General features: G+C 43.5%; 1 protein-coding gene across 1 annotated transcript in view; it reads left to right on the plus strand.

The window, feature by feature from the left end:
* Positions 1–16,290, plus strand: part of T265_00261 (hypothetical protein) — a gene marked incomplete at both ends in the record, with an annotated part of 52,425 nt that overhangs the window by 25,526 nt on the left and 10,609 nt on the right. The window contains 2 exons of the mRNA XM_009163969.1: positions 4,872–5,117; positions 10,146–10,376. Of these exons, the coding sequence (XP_009162233.1) occupies positions 4,872–5,117; positions 10,146–10,376 (477 nt within the window). The remainder of the gene's footprint in view (positions 1–4,871; positions 5,118–10,145; positions 10,377–16,290) is intronic.

Genomic DNA, 16,290 nt, shown 5'->3' on the forward strand with positions numbered 1-16,290 from the left:
TGTACAGTCTGTAGCTGGTAAGTAGAACTTAAGTGTACGAGCCCACCGGTTCTGAGCATTGTAGCCATAATACATCTTGCCTATAATACTTTTGGAGAACCTGCAACAGGTGCAAGGTTTTTTTTCACGGAAGCAGTTCCACACCGTGAGAGTTCATCCTTCAGCAGTTCTGTTTTTTAGGGAATCTATGAACTCTATTATCTTGCATCAAGTTCGTTTTTGATTCAGTTGTTCTGATTGATGAATATCAGTGGGAACTTGCGCCCACCCCGCAATCAAGTTTTTCTAGGTTTCTTTTTCGCGCTTGAATGCCATTTCATATGTTCATATTTAGCACTGGTAATGCTCTGCTACCATCCTTGTAGTCCAAATTCACAGTCTAATAACATTCGGTCATGTGGCATCTCAGAACCACGTGATCTCGGCAGTCCGTCAGCCGGACAGCTTCATCCCCGTTACATATATCTTCCATCTTGTTATCGTCGATGTATTTCAGCCGTCACTCACTCCATTGTGTGGTCTGGACATTAAACCAACCCCAACTGTTTGATTTTGAAGTTACGAGTCACGTGCCTTCAATATCAAAACAATCACTGCTTCGTTTTGTCTTATTCTGTGGCTAGATAGCTCAAACCAAAACATTTACAGGGTTACGTGGTTTTTATTATGTGCCCTGTCGTTGTGCCCGAAAAGTTTGGTGTTCTGCATACTAGCATAGCTTATTGTCTGCGTGCTGTTATACGGGATTTTATGGTAATTATTACTTCTCATGGGACAGACTACTTTACGCCTGTGATTTTCTACTGAGAATAATTGAGCTCGACATGGATCGGTGGTTAAAGCGCGAATTTACTGACCGAAGGGTCCGTGGTTCGAATCCAACTTTGGTCTCTCGATTGCTTTTGTTCAGGCTTGTGCAACCTGGCAATATCTCAGCCCTCGTGGTTTCTTCGGGTGGCATGGCAGCTAGGCATCGGAACGACTGAACGATTGAATAATCAAGTGACGCACACATGGCATAAGATTAAGGATACTGAGTCTGCTAGTTGTGAATGCGCTCGAACTGGTTCGTTTGGCTTTATCCATTCAGTGAATTCTGTTAGGAATCTGATCACTTGTGCACGATCATGTGACTCGCGGTTTTCACTTCCTGCTTTGCAGGAAAACTTTTATATGTTCCTAGTTTTAACTGTGATGTGTGTGGGATAAAGTGCGTTGTGTGTTTATTGCTTATTGTCTTATTGTTCATTTTGTGTTTATTACCACATCAAGACAGCTTCAAATACTCAGGCTATCGAAAAACTACATGCATTCCAATGGGTCTCGAAATGACCCATCTAGTCGGAATGTCCCTTTTGTAGATACACTGATGTATCCGCACCAGTATCCGATGTATCCTTCGGCACTCATTAACTATCGTAGACTGAAACGTCCGGACATCCCTTGCTAGGATCATTTTTCTGACAAAAGTCACATGAGTGGTTACAAGAAAGCGAGCTGTTCATGTAAGTCTGTCAAGATTCCATCGAAAATACCGCACTCTTCACTCGGATGTCGTAGCTTCATGAGCGAGTAATAAAACTAGTTATGTTTTACACCAAATTTTCCGGATGCTTGTAATTTTGCAATATGAATTTTCATAATTCTGGATTTGCACTCAAGTCAGACGAAAGTGAACGTTATCCTCGACTTATGAATAAAGAACTTTTAATTAAGGAAGTTTTTCCACTACTTCCCATTGCATTGGCTGAAGTTAATAGAAGTGGCTGAAATTCCCCAGACGGTCGTTCGTATGGGCGTTTGTCTCACTGACGTGAATTCGACGAATTTTGCTTATACCTCCAATGGAACACAGCAAGGACTGCAATCGGGATGTGCTTCTTTGAAACAAGCATGATGACCTGTTTAGTGACTGATTTCCCACTGGAGTGAGCCCATCTTGTCCCATTGAAGTGAGCTGGATATGCTAAATATTTCCATTTGCCTTACCCATTAGGCAAGCGCCGATGTGAACTCTGGTTTCCGGCCTATAACACACAGAAGCAAGCAATATCCCAACTTATCGAAGTGTGTCATACGGGCGTCCATGAGAAACATTCAGATGAATTCCAGGACACACCGCTCATCAACGGTCGCAAACAATTTGGACTATTTAGTGTTAACTCTAAATTTTCCACGGGGCGCAGTTACGTTCTTCCGTTCTTCGTAGAATATCATCAAGACGGGTCCGTTGTAGAGTTATCAAATCTCTGCACTCGGTATTTCCTCAGAAACCTGTGTGTGTGTGTGTGTGTAGATACGTGAAAGTAAAACGCTGTCCAAGTGAGCGGTCAGTCAGGTAGCAGTTGTGGGACACTTGGATGTTTTGAAACCCAAAGAACTCGCGGAGAAGCATGGATGTAGTTTGAGCAACCAAGGACGCATTTGGTGCTGGAGAATAAGGGCACTTATGCACAGGGTAATTTGCAGCCAACAGGCACATCTACTAATTGGAAGTCGGGGTTTAGGCCCCTCAGAAAGTAACCGTTCTAATCCAAATCTCACAGGGCAGGTGGTTTCAATTGGGAGTAGTCTTTTGTTGGTGGGGCATCCGTTGGAAAGGTCTGTTCTCCAAGGCACCTTTTCAGTGCCACCAGAAGGAAGCTCAAGACCTGGGATACTGCCAGTTTGCCCAAGCATAGACAGGGGAGGTCGAGAGTCAGAGGTCGGATTCGACCTACGGACCTTCCGGTCAGTAAATTCGCATTCTAATCACTGAGCCACCTCGCCTTCCAAGGAAACAAAGTGTTCTGGTAAGGCGATCCCAATTATCTTTTATCTGCTCAATGGGTGTGGCCATTGGCATTTTGCCGTCAGGCGATGCACAGCAAATACACGATACCTAACTTATGTGAAGCGTAAACTAAAGGAAGCAGGCCGAATTCAGGAAATTGAAGCGAAGAACAAGATAGTTTTTTTATTTTAAAAATCGTTCAGCTGCAACACTTTTTCGGTGCCTACTTGCCAGTCCATTCAAAGGAAGTACGAGGGCTTGGATACTGCCAGGTTGCCCAAGCCTAATCAGAAGTCAAGGTGAAGGTGCCGAGTTCGAATCACGGACCTTTCGGTCAGTAAATTCGCACTCTAACCACTGAGCCCCATAGTTTCTGAAAATGAATAGTAATCATGGAAAGTGGAGAATATTTATGAAAATGGGATGAATCACGTCTTACGAGGTCCACCCCAGTGCCGTCTCACAAAAGTCCTAGTAAGCCATCAAATACTTACCCAACTTATCCAGCAACAACTTTGGTGAGCCAATAACATCTTCAAGGCCAAATTTAGGTGTCACAATTACACATTGTTCGGACAACACCAGGGGAATTTTTAAATCAGTATTGAGTCAATTCTGCCCGCTAGCTACTGAGGTCACTCGAGAGAAAAAACCTACGCGCTTCTTGGCGCGGAAGCGGCATAATAGCTTTACTGGTTGCTGTTGTACAACACTGAATTTGCTGCTTTCTATGGGTGATAATGACAATAACGTCAATACTAACAATAATGACATTTCGCCGTACAGATGCATACCTTTGAGGCGTGCTTACACACTTGGAGCGAATATTGGGTTTGATTGAAAACGAAAGTCGGAGCTGTTGGAAAACAGTCAAAAATATGCTTTATCATAAAGCATGAACCCAATGGGAAGACTCTAAATTACATTCCAGGACTTGAAGCAATAATACTGATAGCCTAGTGTGTGAAGAATTCGAAAACGACAGCAAGCGATAGATATACACGACAAACAATACTGTTCATCCATACTGATTTACGTATCAAATGGTGGCTTTAAAATCAAAATGTCAGATGCTTTGGTTTTTCCGGGCTCAATCTCGATTGGGTGCTTTTTGGAGTTAGTAGAGGAACGTATTAAATTGGAAGCAGTGTTAACCGTAAAGATTGTTCAAAAAAAGGGAAGTGAGCACGGATATTCCTGCTTAGAAGATCCTTTTCAATAGTATGGTCCTTGGTAAGAGTTCATTAATTTTGGAGCTTGAATTGGTCATCTCACCCATTACCTGCGACCTTGTTAATTTTTCCTCATAATAAAGGTGCCTTCCACAGTATGCATTTACATTCGAAAAGCTTTCTTATCGCAGTTAAGGAATCCTATGAGTGGGTTGCACAACGGACAAGGATGGTCCTCGCTTTTTCGGTGTATTCGCATGCCGATCGGATCACTATGTACTTGCTCCCTGTCAAGATGGAGCAATAGTCTGACGCTTCTCCTTATCTAGTTATTGTCGACCGTACCTGTCCTCATCTGATCCGTTGAACTCGCAAAACTCTGCTGTGCAATATAGTTTAACCGGTGCAATCGAATCAGTGTGTGTTTTACTTCGAACGAGGCTAATGACATTTGAAGTTCCTTCAGTACCATCCATAAGAAATAAATTATTTACTACGTTTCATTTATCTGACGTAATCTGCTGGACTTATGACCAAGGAACTTAGCTGATGCAAACTAGTTTGCAGCATGGCCTTCAAGCATATCCTTTGGACCACATTTGTATCACAGATAAACCAGTTCAGCTCAATATCCTAATTATCCGGAAATTCGTTTTCTCAACGCGATATGACCGCCATTGCTTGGGAATTTAGTTATTTTCGTATGATACCCAGTTGGCCTTTTCAGATCGTAAAGATGAATATTTGCTTAAGTTTCAGAAGTGAGGGAAAATGATGACAGAACGTTGGTTGATCAGTATTTGAAGGATTTGTTTGGACGAGCCTATCAAGCACGATCGCATAGCCTGAACTAATATATACGGACTCACTGAAATTGCATCATACCATCGTAAACAGTCTATTTTTGCACCATATTTCACCAATAGGTACACACTATTCCGGCCAAAATGTTTCGACGTGTGCTCACGATTGTTCAGGCTCATTGTAAACTCGGCCTGACGGCGACACTGGTGCGTGAGGATGACAAGATCACCGACCTAAATTTTCTCATCGGACCAAAGTTGTATGAAGCCAATTGGTTGGAACTGCAGCAGCGTGGTTTCATCGCTCGAGTCCAGTGTGCCGAAGTCTGGTGCCCTGTGACACCCGAGTTTTATCGAGAGTATTTGAACGTAAGTGTTTAGTTTTCTGTTCATTCCAACTCCCGATCCGTTTTAGTATCTTTTATCTGCGTTTCATGATCAGTAGTGGCTGGTGGCCTCAGTAGGGCCGAAAAGGAAGCATTTCGCCGCTTAGGAAGTTGTTGCAAACGAAGCTTGTTGTTGCATGGGATCTTTGGAATGGTCGCAAGTGTATCAGTCCATATGAATGTATATATGAAATGTATATGAAACGTATTTAAGGAAGTCCAGTTCAGTGACATGTAAGCTCATGGACCAAGTTAGGAATAGACCTGTGATTCCTCATCAGGGTGTAAAATCTGCACAGAATCACATACTCATAATTATAAGGACATCTACAATTAACATTTCCAGAGGTAGAATCACGTGACTTCACACGATACGCGTATTTGGATGAAAGCATTATTTTATGTGGTAATCCAAAGTCTCGCGATCCAGTACTTGCGAGAATGCAGCGCAAGAAATTTACCATGAATTTTAAATGGAATAAGCCGATTTTTCGAGAGCTACGGTAAATTTATCGCTTATATCGTTTATGAACGCATAAATCGCTTGCTTACTGTGAGCACTACTTAAACCTTGTAAATTCACCTGTAGTCAACCGTATTTCAATACTTTCTATAGCCGCTTATTTGCGAATCAGAATTAGATGTGTACAACCGAATAACTACGAAAACATAGTACTTTACTTTTCAGTGCCTCAGTTTCCATTAGATTTTGCACACCAAGAGAAGCGCTCAAAAATTACATCAGACCGTTTCTCCACTAGGCTCATGTTTAGTAAGATGTCTTATTCCGACACAGGACTGTTTTTTTTGGTGTGTTTGCGAGCAGTAGGCACCCCTATTCTGACTGTAGTCCTTTAAGGTATAGGGCGTTTTTGCGACTGGTTCACAGCCGTAGCCTTTTTTTTCACTCTTTAGTAAAACCCTTTTCTCTATGGCTGTATGAGACTTGGATCTCAGTACCTGGGATGATACCAATAGTTCGGCATTTAGTACGCGCACAGCACCATTCGTTGGAACGGACCGGTGGTAATACACTTGGGACATAACATGAAGCAGCGAACAGTGATTCAATATCTTTAGTCATTATTGTTTTGATGCGTCTTCATGATGACTCGTCCTGTTTAGTGATTCTCACTGAAATTTCGCTGGATGCAAAGGCCACTACTTCTTAGCGGTCTCTTATAGCGGTCACCAACAATCCTCACACAACTCGATGTGCTACGCTAGTAAGTGTGGATCATGGGAGCGCAAGCATTTTGAATATCTGGAGAACTCATCTCAGTTAGAGTAAAATATATTACCGTGTTTTTACAGTAGTCTTGAAAAACAGCAGGTGCAAATGAAATTTTACTACCCTAGTACGTAATCCTTCCGACACAGACTGTTTTTTTTGGTGTGTTTGCGAGCAGTAGGCACCCCTATTCTGACTGTAGTCCTTTAAGGTATAGGGCGTTTTTGCGACTGGTTCACAGCCGTAGCCTTTTTTTCACTCTTTAGTAAAACCCTTTTCTCTATGGCTGTATGAGACTTGGATCTCAGTACCTGGGATGATACCAATAGTTCGGCATTTAGTACGCGCACAGCACCATTCGTTGGAACGGACCGGTGGTAATACACTTGGGACATAACATGAAGCAGCGAACAGTGATTCAATATCTTTAGTCATTATTGTTTTGATGCGTCTTCATGATGACTCGTCCTGTTTAGTGATTCTCACTGAAATTTCGCTGGATGCAAAGGCCACTACTTCTTAGCGGTCTCTTATAGCGGTCACCAACAATCCTCACACAACTCGATGTGCTACGCTAGTAAGTGTGGATCATGGGAGCGCAAGCATTTTGAATATCTGGAGAACTCATCTCAGTTAGAGTAAAATATATTACCGTGTTTTTACAGTAGTCTTGAAAAACAGCAGGTGCAAATGAAATTTTACTACCCTAGTACGTAATCCTGTGGCACAATCCCTAATGGTCACCTCATGAGAAAACATCACCAACGATACATTTTAGAATCCTACCGACAACCACCGCCTTACGTATCTGATCCCAACGGTTATCCAAAATGTCGATTTTGAGTTTAATACCAATCCGGTGCTTTCAGAAATATCATCTAATTACTCTTGGCTCCCAGTAGCCCTTGCACATATTTGGTTAGAAGCAAAAATGCAGTAAATTGGACTCGATCGTGTTGTTTAAAGATCAGAGGATCGGTGACCAAACCGGTCGTTGACCTTGGCATAGTGGGACAGATTAGCATGTTTTCCACTCTTTTGAAGTTTCTGAAGGTGGTATGGTGATATTTACGGTGATTGGATAGTCGTTCGGGGGCTACCAGTGTTACTGCAAGCCACGGACAGCCAATATTGATCTGATACCTGAAGGAGCAAGTTCTTCTCTTCTAAGAAACTCCTTCAGGGGATTCATATTTTTCCCAATATAAATAATTTTATAACTATGCTGTTTCGTCGTTGTTATTGGTATTGTCTTTTAGGTGTCAGTACCGATTGTGTTTTTGGACCAATTCGTGGATTTTATGCACTGGCTCATCACGTTTAGCCTTGGGATCTAGAGAGGTTATTTCAGAAGCCACCTCGCTATCTAAAAGTACTCACCTGTAGTACAATGTATCATGACCGTCATCGTATTACACAGGTTTTTCTGTTAGGTACTGTAGAAAAACTTCCGTACAGTGGGCCTCTACACAGTTTACCCTTGTGAAGTGATCGTTTTCGGTAGACACCGTTAGTTTTTTGGTCTGAAACGACAGTCTACTCTTATACCAACATCAAATCACAGTTTCAAACAAACTTGACTCCACACTCTTCTTCATTTAAAAAAAATAGACGTTTCAGTAGGACAGCCTTTCATGCACTGCCCTCTGCAGCATCAGCACGCTTTATGGACTTTTTGCATGCCTAGTAAGTCTGTTGTTTCTGTTAGGTGAAACATCTATAGCTTAAAATGCCACACTCCGCCAAAGAACAGTTAAAATTTGTTCACATCGTAGTACCTTAGAGCAGCCTGTGACTGCCTTGATGAATTGGCGCTAGTTTGCTCACCTAGCTGGTCAGTGTGGTTGCAAACGCCTCTTTGCCAATCCGGGAAACATCACCAGTGGGACATTTCCTAGTGAAGTTAGGTTGTGTGAACGTGAGTTATGATCTTTGAACGTGGGGATTATTAGTCATTCTCAGACAACCTCCGGGAATTAGCGTCCGAGGTTGCATCATTGATGGGAAGGTCTGCCATGTCGCTCCAATTGTTTAGTTCCCCTGAACGTTTAGCAGTTTAATATGAACAATAGGTATTTTGGATATCCGTGAACTAACGGTGGTTGACATATTTCAGTCCACTCACTGTTCAGCGACTTTGCTGTACGAACAAGGACAAACTTACGCACAACCCAAGTCACAAGTGGGAGCTTCCTGCTTCAGTAGATTCTTTGCGCTGTACAAGTCACCAAGGGGTGAAAAAAAATGAACATTTACACATTTATTTAAACGTTGAACTCCACGAAATTGGATCATGACTAAGACAGAGAATCCAACTAGCGTCGTGCCTAGACAGCCACTGTCTAACTTTTCGGATTTGTGGAGTTCAGGCCCAGTGTTGAGCTTTCCCGGACGTTAGCTGTCATTTCTGTTTTGCTATCTCGTTTACCAGGCATAGTTGTTGGAACGGTTCTCCAAATCGTGCTCAGGCGTACACTGTATCTCACTTCCACCCAGCCCCCTTACTGTTGTCAACCAGCATTACCGTCAGCTGTGCTCGATCATTTCCATCATTATGAACATCATTCACTCTGTCTGATTTAATGTTGTGTTGCTGTATTTTCTCCCCTCATCCTGGTCCTGCTCACCCTGCTTGTTTGTTTTATTTCGTTTGTTGTTTTTGTTTGTGTGTTGTCCACACCCATTGTTATCGGATTCACTCTCCGTATGAGTTTGAAGGGGAATGGTGTCTAATCCATCGCACCTATCGAAATAAATCTATCTGTCTAACTTTTTAAATGCTATTCACTGGGGCAAATTTGAATTGGCTTTCACGCTACATTCCTAGGTTGAGTTGCATGAACGGAGTGAAGTGCTTTAATGGGAAATCGGTGTCTATGACAATTCGTATGAAACTCATGATTGCATGAAAGATAGATGAAATGTCATATCATACTTCAGCGTGTAGCTGAATCAATTTCTCCTGGAAAATACATGATCTAGTGCACAGGTGTTTTATTTTTTTTCAGGCTTTCAATCAATACATGTCTTAGAAAACAACTGGGGGCATTTGTAATGAAAAAACGGATGTAACGATTGACGATCTTTCCAAGAAGCGGGCGATTCACGTGTGTTTGCGTCAAGGAGGATTTGCTCTCCGAACTTGTTTCTTCTGTAGAGTGTTCCATATACCGGAAAAGTGGAATGGCTCCTTATCACATCTGTACAGCGGTTGATTTTGCGTTTGAGTTTTGCGCACTGTACAAAACTTTTCTGGCTCCAATCGCGAGATGTAGACCCCTAACAAGGTATGAGCGATGAGTCAGCCTCAGCATAAAAAACTGGATTACTTGTGGGCGACTGAATGGTTGTCCTCAACTGTTTCCAAGTCTCTGCCTCTTGAGCTAATGGTGATATCACTCTCCGGTCGTACAAAAGGCTGATCGGCGGCGCTAGCAGTCGGGTGTGTATTCGCGACACCACGATGTGGCACCTATCCTAGTTCAGCTCGACAGACAGCAGACCGCACTTCTCACTCAGTTCATGCAACAGTTCTTCAGTATGTGCATTGAGTGGATGCATTCACTTGGCTCCGTTCCTCTGACTGTCTTCTGATGCGATCTGCGTCGAACTGTAATCTCTTATTTACTGAATGTTCTTGTCTTACACACTAATGACTGTTTTGGACTGTTTGCTCATCTTCCCGTTTCAGCAACCGGCACCCACGCTTTTCCATTTAGCTTAAATCTGCTGTTATTTCGTGTTCCACAGCCTATCATTTCCGCTTTTTTCTCACTGCAGATGAAGTCAATGAAGAAACTTTTGTTGGCCGTAATGAATCCTAACAAGTTCCGTGCATGCGAGTTCTTGATCCGCTACCACGAGCGTCGAAATGATAAAATTATCGTTTTTTCGGATAACGTTTTCGCCCTCAAATACTATGCGATGAAAATGGGTCGGCCCTATTTGTATGGGCCCACAAGTCAGGCTGAGAGGATGCAGGTTTTGCAGAACTTTCAACACAATCCTAACGTGAGTGTATGATGTGTACTTGATTTCCTGGCACATTATCTTTTTTGCATAGTTTCTCAACTGGTACACCGTATGGTTTCTATCGTTTAGGATCGGAGTCTTCCGGGTTGGATCCTCGTAAATAGTTCTAAATGACCTGCTAAGTTCGTGCTGCTGATGCGTCTGACTGTTGTTTTAGCATTGATGACGCAGGTGAATGTTTTACCCAACGAAACCTTTCTGAAAAAGATATTGACTGTAGACAGCCTGACTCCAACTTAGGACAGACCTCCATCAGTGATCTCTGTCAATCACTGGTCTTGGGTGTCTCGGACTTCTATGTGATCATTGTCCTACCCTATCGGAACAAGCAGACTATGTTAATCTCTCCAACTTCCAGTCGTTTCGTATTCCTCCTACCCCCAGTAACTTTCCGAGTAAACTCGAATGTCACCTTAATCTTTCAACTCTTTATCTTTTACACTGGGTCTCATGAACTTGAAGTTATGTGATTTGGCGTTGATGAAAAAGTACCGCAACCGCCTACAGCAGTAAGCCTCTATCGTGACATTTGTGTAGTTTGGATAATGAGGCACGGAGACCGGATCGAGACGGAATGGACTGCGTAGAAGATGGGTTTCTATCTTCATCTATCGCACAAGAAGATACTGTTATCATTGGCATGACAGGAATCGTGGGCGCGATGCTTAGTAGAATGTATAGTGTTTCACAGCTGCGTTTGCTACTCAGAACATGGAATGCGCTTCTAACGTTGATCAAAGCAGCTCCATAAGTGCTCTCGACGTCAAGAGACCAGGGATGCAGCTAAAAGAACATGGTTTCAAACTCGTCCTGAATAGTATGAATCAGTTCAATTGACGACATACTACGTTCGCTGCTAATCCCGCCCATTCTATCGCCAAATACCTAATCCCTAGTGGTCACCAGTTTAACGCTGCCACAGCCAATAAAAGAACTACAAGTGAAAGACTGTTGATCTTGCTTGAAGCTTTCATAAGTACACGGTCTGTGCTGCACCAGTGGTCTGATTGCCATTGGTATTTTCAGCCCTTGGTGGGATAACAGAGTCAGACAGTTAATGAATACGAATCGAAGCAGGCTTATCTTTGGCTGATGTTGATGGTTTATGGTCATCCGCAATATACATCATACTTGTCTTCGAACCCTGCAGCTTCGTTTGGACGATAAAGAATTTCGAGTTGGACAAGTGACTACATAGGTGGTACGGGATAGGTACGTTGTCTGTAGAATCACGAAGCGCTTCCGCACAAATCGCGGTAAGGTATAGACTGAACATGATTGGAGTTAGAACAGGACCTTGCTTGGCTCCCATGTCCATCTCGAATTCCGCAGAGGTTCTGCAAGCACAAAATCGAGCCCTCACTCGAGTGAAGCGAGTTGATGATTTTGATAGCTACGGAAAGCGCCGAGCTTTTCAACGACAATCCGCAGCCCAGATTCTTCACAGAGGCAACAGCTTTCGTATCATCTACGAAGCGTGTGCACAATAGTTGATTCCCTTCCTGACATTTTCCTTGCAGCTAGTACGCTACGAACACAGAATCGATTATGCTTCACCTGCTTTGGAGTCCACACTGCTTTTCAGGGATATTTTCCATCCAAGATAAAACATTTCAACAAACCATGTCTAGGTGGGCGCGAAACACTCATGTATATGCAAGTCATTTGCCAAGCTCGGTAAACAGATCAACAGCCCCTTGATCAACAACCAATAAACTCACCCGGGGTACCAATATTTTGACACATTACCAACTGTATAGCATCAACATTACGGCAAGATTGGTAGAACACGACAGTCTCCTTGTAGCTTGAGCCAGATGCATCTCATGGACAGGAACCTCAAACGACAGCCGACAACAAAACAGAGTTGGGGTTGCGCTATCCTGCTACTTGTTCTCAATAACTGGTGAGCTAAAATGCATCACTTCCAGAATGTGAATCCCATGGACATTAACCTCAAACGACAGCCGACAAAAAACAGATTTGGGGTTGCGCTATCCTGCTACTTAGTCTCAATAATTGGTGAGCTAAAATGCATCACTTCCAGAATGCTAACAGTTCTATTGGTTGTTGATCAGCTGGTTGTTGATGTGTTCGCTGAGCTTGACATGGGCATTTCGCGCCTATGTACCCATGGTTTCTAGCAATGTCTTATTTTTCCCCAGAAGAAGATTTTAATACTCGATTTTGGCAAGATTCTGAAACCTAGAAGTAGATAACGGGGTCTCCTGGAATTAAATTGATGAATGGTAACAACCAGCGTCGTTTTTCCATACCTGCACCTCAGAGTTGACCTCATGGGTCACCCGAGTACTGTACTCTGAAACTCCTTAAGGACGACCATTTTCTGGGACCAGATTAATCAGTTTAAGTGATGCTTCAGATTTACGCTGCCATGGCATGGCGATCAGCTTCAAGATATGCACAAGTCGCGATCCATTGTCGGTTCCAGTGACAGACTCCGTAGACCATATGGAAAACGATTTTTATTTTGCTGTTCCCGTAGTTATCCGTTGTCTGCAACTTCTTCAAGATATCCGGACCGGTGAAAAGCTCACGAAACCAGTGGATAGTTGTTTGGAAGACTCACTTTTCCACGCCTCTGAACTGCTCGTCCCAGATCGAATAGGACTAACAGAATCAAATACTTCAATGTATAGAGAAGAACCGCACGGACGACTCTTCTACGTTGCAGGAACTATAAACAACGATTTCGGGAACACATAACGGGAATGCCCTTGGAATTGATGCATTACCCGCCAAACTGTTCAAACTTGATGCACAAGGACTGCAAAGTCAATTTTTTCATATAATTTTTTCAACGCTGAAAGTGGTGAACTTCACGCACTACTGAAAGGAGACACTTTCTCAAAGGAAACCGAAGCAGACAGAAGACAAATGATTAGCTTGCTTTGCTGAGCTAGCACAGTCCTGACTGATATTCTAGCCAGTCGAATACACCCTATCCATCAGGATAGGGTGCATTCCAGAGAAGGTTGCATTCCGTTAATTTATTCTTCTTAATGGAACAAACATTAGGGAAATATCGCGGACGCAACCAACCCATATATGTTCTATTCGTTGAATTCTTAAGATCTTTTGATTCGGTATACAGATGAAGCATAATGAATCATTTTTCGAAAGATGCGCTACTCCAGGAAAATCACTAATCTCGTTGAGTTAATTCACCCTGAAATAAGGCTAATTATCTACGTTGAATACGCCTGGAGGCTTTTGACTGTTGTCTGAACGGTTTCCTGTTCATTTCAAAACCCTTTCCAGCCAAGCGAGTGCTACGTGCCTCGAAGACCCATATGTTGTTGTTTTGCTCACGATTGTGCTCTGCTGACATATTTAGGATAACTGCAACATTCAACTACGTTGTTCGTGTCTTGACTCAGGCAGAAATACTTCTAAAGCGCCAGTTTTCTATCAGCCAAAAGCAGAAATGAACGGCAATCGGATAGCTTAGAATTTTACTACCTTCGCAGCACTGACCAGCGACCAGATGGTCGGCAAGAAATTTTACTAGCAACTTTAGAAATGCATTAGGAACAACCCTCATCGGCGCTGTCGGTCTGTGGAGTAGCTGTATTCACTCTATACCCGTAGATGCTTTTCCCCACATTAAAATCTTTCCTTTAAGAAGAATACTTCCAAAAATCAGCTTCCAACCAGCTCAATTTTCCGCTGAGTAGAGTCCCGTAAGGACGTTTCGTTTCGATGATATTACCATGATGACCAGGTCAGCGTGTGACCGACAATCCTCTTCGTGATTTTCCTAACTATAATTCATAAACACGTACACTTCTTCTACAAGCAAACAGCATTCAGTCCACACATCTTCCGCTCTATTTGAAGGGTTTAATGATCTCGTTTTTAATTACCTCATATTACGGGTCCTTCTCTTTCTTCCTACATTGGTCTGTTTGTCGTGACTCGATCTTTTTATACTTGATTTCATTTCTGACTTCTAGCCCAATGCATCTATTTCTGCTCAGTCTGATGATCACGTATGGATGCACAACGTGCACTTTTGGCTCATCTTCTGGAGGAAACCGTCTGCCACTAGACTGACCGGTTATTTTTAGTCTCAATTGATCAATCAACCATCACTCTAGTAGACAGCCTCGGTCAGTCATTTGCATTTGTCTGGTAAAAAATCTCTGTTGTGTTTGTGGGAGCTAGTCGGTTTTTCGTGATGGTGGCAGTCGTTGGGCTCTTCCTGGTGCTAGTCGCGTTGGCGTGCAAAGTGTGACAAACGAGCCAGTATTGCTCAGCATCTTTATTAGATATCGATGGCAGAGGTGCCCTTAGGAACTTCAGTTTTCGTAACGTCATTTCCGCCCCCGACACTACTTCGTCTCAAAGCAGCACACCAAGCTCATTGGTTCCTGCCTATATATATATATATATCTATCGTCCTAAAGCTGCCACCGCATAGTTGCTGGGTGTAGGCGCTGTATTGATCCTGCGGGATACACTGCTGCGACGTCAGCTCCCTCCAGGAAGAATGGGTTAAAAAGTTGGCCGGTGGATTGTGCAATACAGTCGAAACGCCTTTAATAATCAAGAGTCCGGTACTGCTCCAAATGTAGCTGCTGAGTGCAGTGGCTTGCCTTACTCCATGCGTCATCGGGCTAGTTCAACCTCCCCCCACCCGACCTAAGGATGCTGGTACATAAGGTTTGGGATTCGTGCTTAGTCCCAGGGCTGAGTGCGCTTTACTCGACTGGATTTTTAGTAAGTAGCCATCTTTGCGCGGTTAGGTTGACTGGTTCAGTCGAGATCATCCCATCTCAACGTGGTAGATGATGTTTGTTTTGTCAGCATACGCCCCGATAGACGGTAGCTTTGAAGCTGAGCAGGGCAATTTCTATCCGGATTTGTTATGGTTGCCTCAGTCAGATATGTTGATTCCGGCAGGTGAAATGTTCAAGTTGTCGGACTGAGTCCTGATGAAGTCCATCTTGGCGATTAATTCTGAGTTGATACTCACTATGCCGCGATCAGCACCAATGGAGAGCATCGTTACCTATTTGTCATTCATTTTGGAGTACACCACTGGACTCCGCTCACGGATCGTGCGGGCACGCTTATCTGATCTCTCTCCCTCTGGGACAGGTCGCTTCAGCATAAGGAATTCAACTCACCCCCTGCAAGGCGCCTTTTCAGCTCAACAATATCGAGTTGAGTTGGTGAGAAGCTCCGAGAAATTGACGGGCACAATGACGATTTAGGTAACGACTGGAGAAAGATGAAAAAAGACGTGATCACACTCTTTGATACTGTATGCCCGAGGTCGCTCGCACACTCAAATGAGAACGGAATTTCGTCGCGATCAGCAGCTTTGATTAAAGCCAGGAAAACTATACCAGATTATTTCAGTTAATCCGTGCGACCGGTCTCCGGAAACCATCTGTGAGTGAAAGCATCAAGCATCAGAATGGAACGACCATCTCGAATAGGGAGGAACGCCTTGACCGGTGGGCTGAATATTTTGAACAACAAATGTCTTGACCACCAGCCGGCACTCATCTAGAGCCCACAGGTGAAGTAGAACCCTGGACGGTGAATGTGGAACCACCTACAGCCTCGGAGGTCTACGACTGCAAATGTTCTCAAGCGCCACCGAGCTCCCTGTCCGGATGACCCTCCACCCGCACTGTTCAAAGACGGGGTTGGAGTCCTCAGTCAGCGCTTGTCCGATCTGTTTGCTTGCATTTGGGAAAAGGAGTCTGTCCCAGACAACTGGGGAGAATCGGTGATGGTGCCCATTTTCAAAAAAGGGGCGATTAGAGAGTGTGGTAACCACAGGGGTTCAGCTTGACCCCGGTTGTAACGAGACTGATGGCGTCAATTGTGCTTCGTCGCCTTACGGTGGCTCGTGAGA

Source organism: Opisthorchis viverrini (genome assembly GCF_000715545.1).
Source record: "Opisthorchis viverrini unplaced genomic scaffold opera_v5_2, whole genome shotgun sequence".
Taxonomy (NCBI): Eukaryota; Metazoa; Platyhelminthes; class Trematoda; order Opisthorchiida; family Opisthorchiidae; genus Opisthorchis; species Opisthorchis viverrini.